This window comes from Populus alba, chromosome 17 (genome assembly GCF_005239225.2).
Source record: "Populus alba chromosome 17, ASM523922v2, whole genome shotgun sequence".
Taxonomy (NCBI): Eukaryota; Viridiplantae; Streptophyta; class Magnoliopsida; order Malpighiales; family Salicaceae; genus Populus; species Populus alba.
This window is the reverse complement of record NC_133300.1, coordinates 1,913,858-1,926,766: the sequence shown is the minus strand read 5'-3', so window position 1 is coordinate 1,926,766 and position 12,909 is coordinate 1,913,858. Positions and strand designations below refer to the sequence as shown.

At 32.5% G+C, this 12,909-nt stretch overlaps 2 protein-coding genes across 2 annotated transcripts; both read right to left on the bottom strand.

The window, feature by feature from the left end:
* Window positions 1–2,513: 2,513 nt before the first annotated feature.
* On the bottom strand, window positions 2,514–4,409 carry LOC118049852 (zinc finger CCCH domain-containing protein 2). Its single transcript, XM_035059977.2, has one exon. It carries the CDS (start codon window positions 4,144–4,146, stop codon window positions 2,992–2,994), a length of 1,155 nt encoding a protein of 384 aa, XP_034915868.1. The 5' UTR covers window positions 4,147–4,409; the 3' UTR covers window positions 2,514–2,991.
* Window positions 4,410–8,536: 4,127 nt separating this feature from the next.
* Window positions 8,537–11,466, bottom strand: LOC118049853 (probable protein phosphatase 2C 58). Its single transcript, XM_035059978.2, has 5 exons — window positions 11,336–11,466; window positions 10,248–10,499; window positions 9,642–9,918; window positions 9,038–9,192; window positions 8,537–8,878 (listed from the first exon to the last, which is right to left on the bottom strand). Exons 1-5 carry the CDS (start codon window positions 11,453–11,455, stop codon window positions 8,741–8,743), a joined length of 942 nt encoding a protein of 313 aa, XP_034915869.1. The 5' UTR covers window positions 11,456–11,466; the 3' UTR covers window positions 8,537–8,740.
* Window positions 11,467–12,909: the final 1,443 nt, after the last annotated feature.

Sequence of the window (12,909 nt, the reverse complement as noted above, 5' to 3'; positions counted from 1 at the left end):
GGGGAGGTGGTGGGACCCTGAAACACCGTCCATAGCCATTTTAGCATGGGCTGCTCCCTCACCTCCACACACCGTCTCCTGTGAGTCGAAAACCTTCACCACCTAACCCCGACAACGCACCAAGATAACAAACCCTACCCTAAAGTAAGAATCAGTCCAAACACTCCCTTGTGGCCCTTTCCCTACCATCGTATATAGCTGTCTTTTCAGATGAGCACTCCTCCTAGGAAACAAATAATATGCCATCGTTGTTGAGACACATCAATCTAGTTCTGTGCATCCTCAGCCGTTGATGGAGTCATGAGGACCTTCTTCGGGTCAAGTTTTACATTGCATTACTTCAAGATTTAACTCGTGGGTCAACTCATTACTCGATAATCGAAATTCCAAGCGAAAATCAATTCATTTTTATAACTAATTAAGATTATCTAAATTAATTAACTAGTATATGATAATTAAACTTGAACTGATTCAATATCTGGTTTGGGTTTTACATTAGATTAATTCGAGATTTGATTTAGTAAATTAACTCATAATTCAATTAAAATCCGAGTAAAAATTAATTATTTTTTTATAAATAAAATATTTTGAATTAACTAATATAACATGTAACCAAGTCTTCTTGGATATGGGGTTGGTTTTGGACATGGTTTCCAATTATTTCATGCTTTATTTATGCAGTAATCCACCAATAATTAAATGGATGGAAAATGTAGGTAGCTGCATTAAAGCCAATGGTAAATAATGTCGTTAACTAGGATTATGACCAGTGGCATTAAATAGAGTAGCCATTTTTATGAAAGTAGACCGGTTTCTATGTTCTGTAGAGGGCCTAGCTAGCTCCACTTCACGGTGGTTGGGATTTTAAATCCTAGTGTATCTTCAGGCCAGGCATCCTATCTCCAAGGGCACCATATTATCTACCGACATATACATAAATTAAATCATATATATATATATATATATATATATATATATATATATATATATTATCAAGACATAACCTAAGATCTTGAACCTATGATGTTTTTTTAGTTATTAATCTTCGAAAATGTTTGAAAAGTCTATTTGCTTGAGAGAGTAAAACGACCTTAAATCCCTTGTTGGTTTTGTTAGAAGATGATATACTGGAGGTATTTGATTGTGAGATATATTGACAGGGGGAGTAATGAAAATTTCTTAGGGGCCGGATTAGAAAAAATTAATCAAAATTAATTAATTAATGGTTGGTGCATACATTATGTTTGTTTTTGCCATTTTAGGAAACATTACAAGAGTCATAATATAATATAAGCTCTCCAATTAATTTATGCTTCTAATAAAATTTAGGTTAATTAATTAATGGTTGGTGCATGAATTTATGAAGAAGTCATAATGTATGCTCTCTCTAATTTATTGTCTCTACTTACCCAAGACCCAAAAATTAATTGCATTATTTGAGCTCTATTTATGTCTACAAACCCAAAAAGACTAAAACTTTCCCTTTTAAGCTTTCAACCTTGCAAAAAGAAAATTGCTTCTTCACCTGGGATTTTTTTTTTATAGTGTTCAAACCGTAATTATCAAACATTAATATTTATTAATATAGAAGAAAATTAAACATAATATTAAGAAAAATAACATTCAAACCAATAAGAATTGGTAAGAATTATCGAGAAATTTTATGGTGCGCTAAGTTAATAACTAGTTACATCCTATTAATTAGTTAGACCTGTTTGAAATAAAAAAAATAAATTCATAGAAAAGAGATATTTAAGTAATATATTTTATTTTTTTTTGTGGTTCATGTGCTTTGTTTTTTCTCTTGATGTCACTAGTTATCCCAATGTCATAAAATTCTTTAAAATTCTCACTTATTTTAAAATTATTTTTAATTCTCTCATGTATTTTTTGTTTTTTTCATTGTTTTTCTCTCATATACTATAAATATCTAATAATTACACTACAAAGAACTAAAAAAAAACAGTTGATGAGAAGTTCACAGAAAAAAAATCATTATTAGCAATAGGAAATTCAAATTCGAAATCTATGATAAATTTTTTTGTAAACTCAAGATCTATATCAAGAAAGAAAATAACTAATATAAGTTTGAAGAAACCTATTTAATGTTACGTACAACTATATAAGTTTATTATTTTATTTTTTTTTGATAGCTAAGAAATAGAGCTTGAAAGGAATCTTTCATCCCCATGGGACAAGCATCTTCAGACATTTAGAAAAAGCCAAAAAAATATCCGATGATCGATAAGATTTAGATCACTTTAGCTTAGCCTAAAAATCCTCACCTTCCCTTCATGCATATTTGCCACGTGTCCATTATTCACTATGCCACCTAAACATTTTATATAATCACCAAATTAATTAAATATTATACCTCTACATGCAAGATATATATATATATATATATATATATATATATATATATATATATATATATGTTGCTATTATTTCATAGAAGAATTCATGAACCCTATAAAACCCTTCAAGATTTAGCTCTAGCTTGATTGGTAATAAATGGTAAATGAATCTTTTTTTTACTTTCACTTAATTTTGATATAAATTAAGAACTTAATTATCCAAGAATAATAATAAAAAAGAAGAATATTAAAATAAATTAGTTGAAAAGAGTAAAAATGAATTAAGAAATAATTAACAAACGATAGCCATTCCAATTGAAGACTTAATTAAACTTCAATACATATATATTCATCAAACATTAATTAACACTTCTTGAAAAGAACTCGAAGATTCAAGAACTTGAAGAACACAAGTACTTAAACCTCATGATACAAACTAAATTAATAATAACATGATCATCATCAAAAGGAGATTAATCAAAAACTTAAAAGAGAAAGCAATAATAACAGCAATTTACACCAAATCCACACACACACACACACAAAGCTCCATATGTACGGCTGGTGCTGCTGGCCTGACTTGTATGTACACATGATCCAATCATCTCCATCTGATCCATTCCCTCCATCTGCTCTACATTAAGAGCTCATTAACCCATCCAAGGTCAGGATCAGAACTACAAGCCAAACCACCATCACCAATATTATTATGATCATTAATCTTGTCATCAACGAACAGGCCCTTATTGCTTGAACAATCTCCATTGAAAAAATTTGATGAAGGGGTTGGAGTTGAAGGTGAAAGAATGAATTGTGGCTGATCTTCTCCACTGAAAGAGACATCAATATTCCATGGAGTGGTGCTGTTGACATTCCTGTTGTGATTAGTAGATAAGGACATAGGTGAAGAAACACTCGCTCCTTCGTTGAAATTCATGGCTTCTAAAGAACTCATTAGCTCATTGAGCACATCTTTGTAACTCACAACTCCAGCTCTAAACTTGCTTAGCGTTTCATTATATCGGGAGATTGGCGAAAACCCGGATAAGGATTGGTGTTTCACCGGTGATAGAGGTGGTGATAATGACGGTGACAATGGCGGTGACATGTGGGACATGCCAAGGAGAGTAGAGGTCGGGGAGGAAGTCATGGAATGGCAAACAACACAACAATGACTATGATTGAGAGATGAACATGGTGAAGCCAGGCTCTTATTGAGTGAAGAAACCTCAGGCAAAATGCGAAGTTGGCGAGGTGAGTGAGCGAAGAAACAAACCTTTCGCCTACAATTCTTGCCATCTTTGCAAGCCTCGGTTCGATAACGAGAAGGGTGCAGCCAACACTCAAAAACACCATGAGAAAACTCACAATTCTCTCCACGGCTACACCCTCCACGCTTAAACTCAGGGCAAACAGTTCCAGAGTAGTGAAACCTCCGGGGGTCTCTCCTACGAGCCTTTTCGCCAGGATGAGCAAAGGGGCAGTCGGTCCAGTCATGGCTACGGCTGCGCGTGCAGCGACGAACTTTGAACTCATACATGCGGAAATGGTCAGAAGAGTACGGATCTAGCTCACCATCAAGAACCTTCTCATTGCTGTAGTCATTACAAGGAAGGAATCTCTGAAGATTAGTCTCGTATGGAGACATGTCTAGGGTTTCTTGATGGGTTTTCTTTGCAAGGAGTTTTCCTGGTAGAACTTCAAGATCTCTGATCAAGGATCTCTTGGGAGAAAGAAGTTGGTGAGGAGTGCTGTAGGGCTTGTGTCGCTCGGCACAAATGGTGCTCATCTCGTGGCTAAGTATAAGCAAAAGGGTAAAATAGTTAGTGATCTATATATCGAATGAAGAGGGTGATGAAATTAAGAGAGGATCGGAGGGGAACAAGGAGAAGATGTTGAGGGAGAAGGAAACAAATGGTGGGGCTGGATATATAGGTGGTTAGGGGAGGGAGAAAGGGAGAGAGATGTTGAAGGATATTGGAGGTAAGGTATGGGAAAAGAAATGCGTGGCTTCATAGTATTAGGGTTCATCATGCAAAAAGAACAGGTGGCATCTTCTCACAATTCATAGCCCACAATGCTTTGCTATGTGTATTCACTAGGGTTTGTTTCCACGAAATTAAATATATAATCCATTGCCACTATACCAAGGTTTGGATTTTCTTTTTGTAATGTTTTGGTCGCATTGATTGAAGAGTAGCTAGGTTTCATATATTGCTTAATTTAGATATATATAGGTGTAAAAATTTATCCAAAAAAAATAAAAATGCAAGAGTCCACTCAACTAGATGCCAAATAATCGGTATTCAGAAAGTTTTTTTAAAATATTATTTGTTTGGAAATATCAAAGAATAACATATTTTAAAATTTTAAAATTCTTTATATTAATACATCAAAATTATTAAAATAAAATATTAATTTAATATTTTTTCAAAATAAACACATCAACTGAAATTATTCACTAATACCAATTAAACAAGCTTTTGATTTCACCAGAAGGCCACAGATAATTATTTACTTAAAAGGCTCATTGCTCACAAGAGCTGGACTGTAAGCTTTTTACAACTGTCCCAGGCACAGTTTTTCATGATTAAAGTTTTCCTGGGACTATAGAATAGACATAAATATATTGATTTGGGTTAATTAATCCTCTAAGATTTTATTCACAAGAATATTCTATATTGATTATGGTTTATAATTCAACTCCATCGAGTTGTAAAATCTAATTAATTAAATGTTCAAGGTAAGATAAATAAAAATTACTATATCAATAAGAAGGTAATTATAAATAATTAAATTAATTTGCATTTTATTTTCATTTTATTGCATTAATTATTGGTATGCTTCTCAACTTGTTTAGTCAGCAATTAACTTGTCTTCTATTAGAAGTTGACATGACACAAAGTTTGAGTTACAATTTGGACGGAATAACTTGGATTATTCTAATTTTTTTAAAAATTCTAAATAGCATCATTCAAAAATAGCTTCTTTTTTATTTTTAAATTAGCAAGTTTTTGACATGGTTTTTACTAGATGAAACCAGCCACCGGGTAATTCAAGTTTTTACTTGATCACCGGTGATCATCTTTCCTGGTTTATTTTGAAACCCAGTACTAATTTCATATCAACTAGTTGGAACTAGGAGTGAGCAAAAAATATCAAAAAATTAATTAAACAAAGAAAACTAGAAAAAAATAACTAAAAAAACTGAATCGAGAAAAAAAAATAAATTTTTGAAAAAACCGACTAGTTCGGTTTCAATTTTATAAGGCTGAAACTAAAAAAACAAACTAAACCCAAACTGAAAAAAGCTGAAAAAAAAACCGAGCCAAACCAGGTTGAATTGAGTTTTGTCCTAAAAAACCGAACCGAACTAAATTGAATTCGATCGGTTTGAATCAGTTTTGGTTTTTTTAAAAAAAATTTGATTTAATTATTTTTTTTAATAAAAAACAAACTAAACCAAAAATAATCATCCCTAACCAGAATAGACCGGGTGTAATAAATACCTTGTTGATTTAAAAAGTCTATTGAGATTAAGGTAGATGTTGCCGAGCAATTTATGCTTGCTTGGTTGCCGACAGTGAAACTTATTTTATTTGTGGCAAAATTGTGCAGGTAGTTTCTCCCAAGTGGAACCGTGCTTCATTGGTCTCTACAGGCCTAAGCCCATTACATTAGTGTCAGGCCCATCCTTTCCTAGGAAAATATGCCCCAAACCATAGTTTTTAAACCCGACCGATCCAGGACTAGAACCGGACCGGGTTGAAGAAAACTAGAAAAAAAAAATTCAGTATGACCTGGTAACTTGGCAAAACCCAATCAAAAACCCAATTCTAATCCACTTATTTTTTTTTTACTAAAACAATATTGTTTTGATTTTTTTAAAAATAATTTGACCCGGACGACTCAGTGACCCGGTTAAAATCCAGAACCCGAGTTTTGGACCGGGCTGGGTCTAAAAACTATGCCCAAAACCTCCTCTTTTTGTCCTATTCTTGGCATGTAGTTAATGCAATTTTCAAAGAAGGAAAAAATATAATTAATGCAAGGAATTAATTTTAAAGTACAATTTTGTTGTTTTAAAAAAAACAAGGTTGAAACTAGAAAATAAACTTGAACCGGTTGTTGCACCAACTGGTTTTTTAACAAATTTAAACTGGTTCTGGTTTTAGGTCGATCTGTCAGGTTAGTTTGAATTTAATAACTATGATTGAAACTAGAAAACAAACGGAAATCTGAACAATACCTTTAATTACGTAATTATATAGGTATTTTCAATATTTTTATACAACTTTTTTTTTTAAAATTTTAAAAAATGATTAACTAGGGACTTTCATCCATTCTTAAAGATTTTCATCTATATTTTCATTCAAACTTTATTTTTATTTTGATGAAAAATAATATCATTTATAAAAAAAATTAATGAATTTTGTTGAATAATTCTAGCAAAATCTTTAATTGAGAAATCAAAATAATTTCCAGATAAAATTGATATTTACAACTGGGAGATATATTTGATTTTTTTAAAACTATATCAATTTCAAGTTAATTTTTTTAAAAACCCAGCTTAGACCGAAAGTCATGTTAGCTAGGCTCTAAGTTGACTTGTGGCCAAGCTAAATATTTAGACAGTGTTTGACATTTTAATTCAATCATATTTTTTGAAAAAAAGTGAATTTTTTAGTTTTAAAATGATTTTTTTTAAATCATTTTGATATATTAATATAAAAAATAAATTTATATAAAAAAATATTATTTTACAATGTTTAAAAATCTATATAAAAAAAACAAATTTTACCATATTTGCATTTTAGCACCAGGCTTAGATGGACACCTTTCTGTCTCAAAAAATACAGGCAGGACGTAGGCTTATAACCTTATATAGAAGCTAGCAGCTAATGTATGAAATCTACTGGGTTCCTTGAAGACATAGCTGCTGATGAAGGTGAGCTCAGTTCCTCTCGTATGGCTGCCCTTCCACACCCCTGTGGTGTGCAGCCTACTTTCCCCATTGCTAATTACCAGGACTGTCACTTGTAACTCTCTCTCTCTCTCTCTCTCTCTCTCAAGTCTCAACACACATTCACACGCGTAAAACAGACAACAGCATTGATTTCTATCTCCCTTTCTGCAGCATTAGCTCACAGATTTCTCGGCAACAACCGTAAGAATTCCTAGTGCAGCTGCCTAATGTGCTGACCTCTGACAGGGAAGTTGATTTTAGCGAAGATGAAAACCAGAGAAGCGTATGACGATGAATGTTTTGCGCATAAGAATCGAAGAAAGGAAATGAACTCAGTAGTTCTTTTCTCCCAGTCAATAAGATGCTATAAAATTAAACAGTAGTATTCGTAACCAAAAGTCTTTCATGAAATCACCAAACGAAAGCAACTGAGGATTGCCAGTCGTGAGTTTTCCCATTGCAGTAGAAGAAGATAGATATCTCCATGCCCCCAACAGCCAAGATACAAAGCTTTTGACCAACTTGAACCTTGCAATCTCAGCTCTTTACAATTTGAGCCAGGGCCATGGTAACAGGATGGGAACAGAAAATTCTCTAGTTTATGTTCTCCAGTAATGACACCGGACACATATCGACAAGTTCAAGAAAAAGCATGGATGAGTCAAATGACCTTTCTGACAAAAAGAAGTAAATTGGGCTAAAATTTTACGAGCATATTGTATACGAGGATCAACTGGCTTTCATTTTCATGTCCAAATTAAGCTAGAAATTGTTTTCAAAATTATTCTTTATTTTCGTAGTTATGCTAGGATTTCTTTTCTGGTTAGGTTTTAAATTTTTATTTGGTTTAGGTTTCTTTACCCAGGTCTTAGCTTTCATTTAAACAACTGTGTAATTTTTTTATAGGAGATTTGATGTTATTCACATTTCATAAAAACATATATTTTCTCTGCAGTTTAGAGCTGTAACTTAGGGCTTGAGACACCACGGCTTTCTATCTTTTCGCTATACGCTGTGTTAGGTAAGAAAGGAACAACAGAAAAGGGGTACAGCTCGTTGCAGAGTCCATTGTCGATCCTCACCCCTCTCAATACCCCTCCTTAGCATTGCTACTGTGACAACTTTCACACAGACAGATTATGTTTAGCATAGTTTGATAGAAATGTAATATGAATAAAACAATAATACAGGCATAGGTTTACAGATTCCACTCTCCAAGCAATTCAGCTATTAATTTCAGCATCTGAGGAAGAATTTCAAGTAATAAGTGAACTTTGTTTTCTCAATTGTACACGCAACAATGATTACTTCTATATAATAGAAGGGGAAAAAGTCTATGTATAGTATACATACACATATTAGCTAGCATTTCCACCGTTATTGGAAATCTCAGATTCTGCTTTCCCAAAGATAGTTATCATCGAAACCTTACAACTATGCAAGATATGTCATCCTTACTTTTCCTGGAAAGTGCCTGTTCTACCAGGTTCTTTGCTGCTGAATGAGAATCCTTAATGTGCTTTATACAGTCTACTGCTTCTTGGTTTGACATCACCTGCTCGGAGGTTGAGAAGGCATTAGAAAAATGTGCTAGCTCGTTCAGTGATTGTGCATGGAGATTTTTCATAATTTACAAGTCTATTCTCTCATCTTTCCTAGAAAGTTAAACAGAAAGAACATGCAGGCAATACATCAAAGAGTGACAGAGGCCAACCTTCCATATGCCGTCACTTGCCAGAATGAGAAACTCTATATCATTGTGAATCATCTGCTCGGACATGTCAGGTTCTGAACTGAGGTGTATCTTCAAGCTCTTGTTACCAAATGCCCTCGCTACAGCAAGTTGTCCATCAACTCGCGGGACATCCCCTGCAAGCAACATAGGCCGAGAAGTTTATTCTATGGCATGTTTCAATCACAAGGCTGGTTATTTGATGTTTATCAACAAGTTCAAGTTCAAGAAAAAGTCCAGACACGTCAAATGAGCTTTATGACAAAAAAACAGCAGAATTTTTTGTCCAACTATTGGTTCATACTGAAATTTAGCAAGTGTGTTCTACAAACCTGGTTTTATTTGTGTCATTATTGAAACTAGGCTGGTAAATTAATTTAATGTTCACATAGCATAATCTATCGTCACCAAAGATTGATAAATGCTCAAATTACTTCTTAACAAAGATTCCCCAAATAGTAACCTCAGCTGCTGGAAAACCATCCAAGAATAATTTCAACTAAGCTAACCTAGTTTTTGTTTTTCTCATAGATTCAAATTGTTTTGACGTGAAACAGAAACCAGTAGTATATGCATGGCTACCTACCAGGAATATTTGACACAAAACCACCTCGACTCTCGATCATTCCCTTTTCCCTGCTTGGCTCATGATCAACAGACAGCTGTTCGGCCACACCATTCTTGCACACAACTGCTCGAGAATCTCCCACATTTGCTACTACAAGCTTCTGGCCATTGATCAGTATTGCTGTAACAGCAGTTGATCCTCCCTTTCCTAAGGCAATTGCTTTCTCCAATATCTCAGCATCCGTTGCATGATAAGCTCTCCTTATTGCACTCTCTGTATCAGTCCAGAAGTCATGCTGCTTGAGGGAAAAATAAAAATAAAAATAAAAATAAAAATAAAAATCTGCTTCCAATAGCTAGCTGCAGCCTGCATATCTATCAATGATGCATGGCCTGATTGAGCAAGATTTAGATCAATAAAAAACGATGTTGCTTTGAGTTTTTTTTTATAAATCAAACCGGGTTTTGGTCGAGTCAACTCTCATATAGTTTATTTTGAAACCTAACCTAGCCAGGTCTCGGATAAGTGGGTTACACTGAGTTGACCAGCCGTGATAGGCCGGGTTTAATATATATTCACACACCAAATGCGAGAAAAATGAAATCAAACGGCATATATAATTACCTCTTTCAAGATATTATCGAACAGATGTGTTTGTAAGTAGCTTGCAACTTCATGTCCCAAATGACCATCGAATATAGCAAATAAGCCCAACTCTTTGTCATGCACTTGCTTGAAATCAGAGACTACATAATCTTCCATGGCATGATTTGATTTTCCCTCCACCGTATGATAACCATGTGTAATATGCTTTGACATCTTGCTCCTGCCTTTCCCTGTGTCACCAGATGCAGATGAACTCAATCCAGCCTTCACCTATAGGACCGACCAATAACCAATGGAACTATATTATATAGTGAATTGATAGGATCACTAAGAATCAACCAAACTACAATTTCAGGGAGTTTCATAATTAGATGCTCCATAGCCATTTGCCAACAATAACCCTAGTTCTCATCGGTTTGAGTTATCAATTCAATTTGGACAACAACCTATGAAAATCCTTTGTTACCATAGTACTAGGTACTCATGAACCACCCTAACTTTCATCAGTCCAGGTGTGTATTTGTTAAAGCGGCCAACTGCGCAGATGATCTTGTTAACAAACAAAGCCTAAGTTCGTGTTTAGTAACGCGGTGCAGATGCTATTGCAAAGATGATTTCGAGCTAAAAGTTCAATATTTGATGCATTTTTAGTTGTTTTTTCAGTAATTTTGACATTTTCATATCAAAATCATCCAAAAATTACTACTCCAAGACTTATCAAACCTCCCAACAAACACATCCAAGACTCATCAAGGTTGTCATCCCAATATGATTCACATCCCATGTGATAATATATATTGAAGCAAATTATGAAAAGCCTATAATTTTCATCATTCAAAATTCTCATTTTCCGCAATGAATCATACTAAACATCCAATAAAGATTCCAAGTAAGAAACTTTAAGACTTGTTCAACAACACCCTTTTCTTCAAAATGAAAGAAAAAAAAACGTACATATATACCCAGTTTCCAAAACAGCTCAAAATTTCGAATACTAACATGAACTGCATATACATTAACAACACCAAGATCATCTCTTTACCTACTACAAATAACACCAAAAGGTACGAAGTACATATCAAAGATAAGAAAAGGCCTCCACTAACCTTCATCTTGTGGAGAATCTCCCTGCCCGTACTAGTCATGGTGTTGTGCTCTTTAGAGAGAGAGATGACTTTCTTCCTGTTAAGTTTTTTAGAGGATCGAGGAGACAAGGTGGTTGGCATATATTTATATATACAGGTGAGGTTTGACCAATAAGAACACGTGACGTGCGTGTTACTTTTATCTTTCTCTTTTGGCGCGTTTCTACTTCTTCTTCTACAAAAGGTACGCGCTCTTGCCGACGACCTTTCTTGCATGCATTATTATTATTATTATTATTATTCTTGTTATTTTTTGTATTTAAGTATTTGTAATTTTTTGAGTTTTTTTTATTATTATTTTAATGGTCAGATTTATTATTAAATTAATTTTTATATTAATTCCAAAAAAATATATTTATATAAAAAAAAATGAAACTAAAAATACGCATTAGGAGAATATATGATTTCCTTTTGTTTTTATTAATGGGACTAGATTACATTATTAGGGTATTTATTATTGACAATATTGATTAATTGCAAACTCAAGTGTATTTTTCATGAGAAAATATTAAATTGGTTTTTTTTTTGTATTTTTTAATAATTCTAATATACTGATATAAAAAAATTTAAAAAAATTATTTTAGTATATTATCAAACAAAAAATTATTTTTGTTTTATACAACAATACCAAATACATATACATAGTAAATAAAAAAAAAAAAAATACATGAGAATTTGAATTAGCAAAGCCTATCATTAGGTATCAAATTAAAATCTTGATCCAATAAATCATCATGAGCTATTGAATTTTTTTTTCACCCCTAATAATTTATGTGCATGTATTTTTTTAATAATATTATCTTTAATGCTTTAATTATTATTGGGATTTTAATATACTAATTTTAAAAATATAAAAAATTATTTTAATACATTACCAAACAAAAAAATATTTTTGTTCTATATAATAATACCAAACACATAGTAAATAATAATAATAATAATAAAAATTAAAAAAACACACATGAGGTATTGAATTAGTAAAGCCCATCATTAGGTATCAAATTAAAATCTTATCCAATGAATCATGAGTTATCACATGAGCTATTGGATTTTGTTTTCACCCCAGATAATTTACGTGCATGTATTTTTTAATAATATTATCTCTAATGCTTTAATTATTGTTGGGATTTTAATATACTAATGTTAAAAATAAAAAAAAATTATAAAAATTTATTTTAATATATCACCAAACAAAAAATATTTTTGTTCTATATAACAATACCAAACATATAGTAAATAAAAAAAAATTCAAAAAAACACATGAGCTATTGAATTAGTAAAGCCCATCATTAGGTATCAAATAAATATCTTGATCGAATAAATCATGAGTTATCACATGAGCTATTGAATTTTTTTTCACCCCAAATAATTTATGTGCATGCATTTTTCATAATATTATCTTTAATGCTTTAATTATTGTTGGGTTTGTATATAAATGACAAATATATATATTAAAAAAACTAGAAAAACAAAATAATTATATATAAATCTATAACTAAGTGACATGACTTCTTTAAACTTTAATTTTTGGTTAA

Coding starts and splice junctions, on each gene's coding strand:
- LOC118049852 (XM_035059977.2), bottom strand. CDS start 4,146: ATGAGCACCATTTGTGCCGAGCGACACAAGCCCTACAGCACTCCTCAC.
- LOC118049853 (XM_035059978.2), bottom strand. CDS start 11,455: ATGCCAACCACCTTGTCTCCTCGATCCTCTAAAAAACTTAACAGGAAG. Junction 10,500..11,335: donor AGATTCTCCACAAGATGAAG/GTTAGTGGAGGC, acceptor TCGGTCCTATAG/GTGAAGGCTGGATTGAGTTC. Junction 9,193..9,641: donor TTTTGTGTCAAATATTCCTG/GTAGGTAGCCAT, acceptor TGTTGCTTGCAG/GGGATGTCCCGCGAGTTGAT.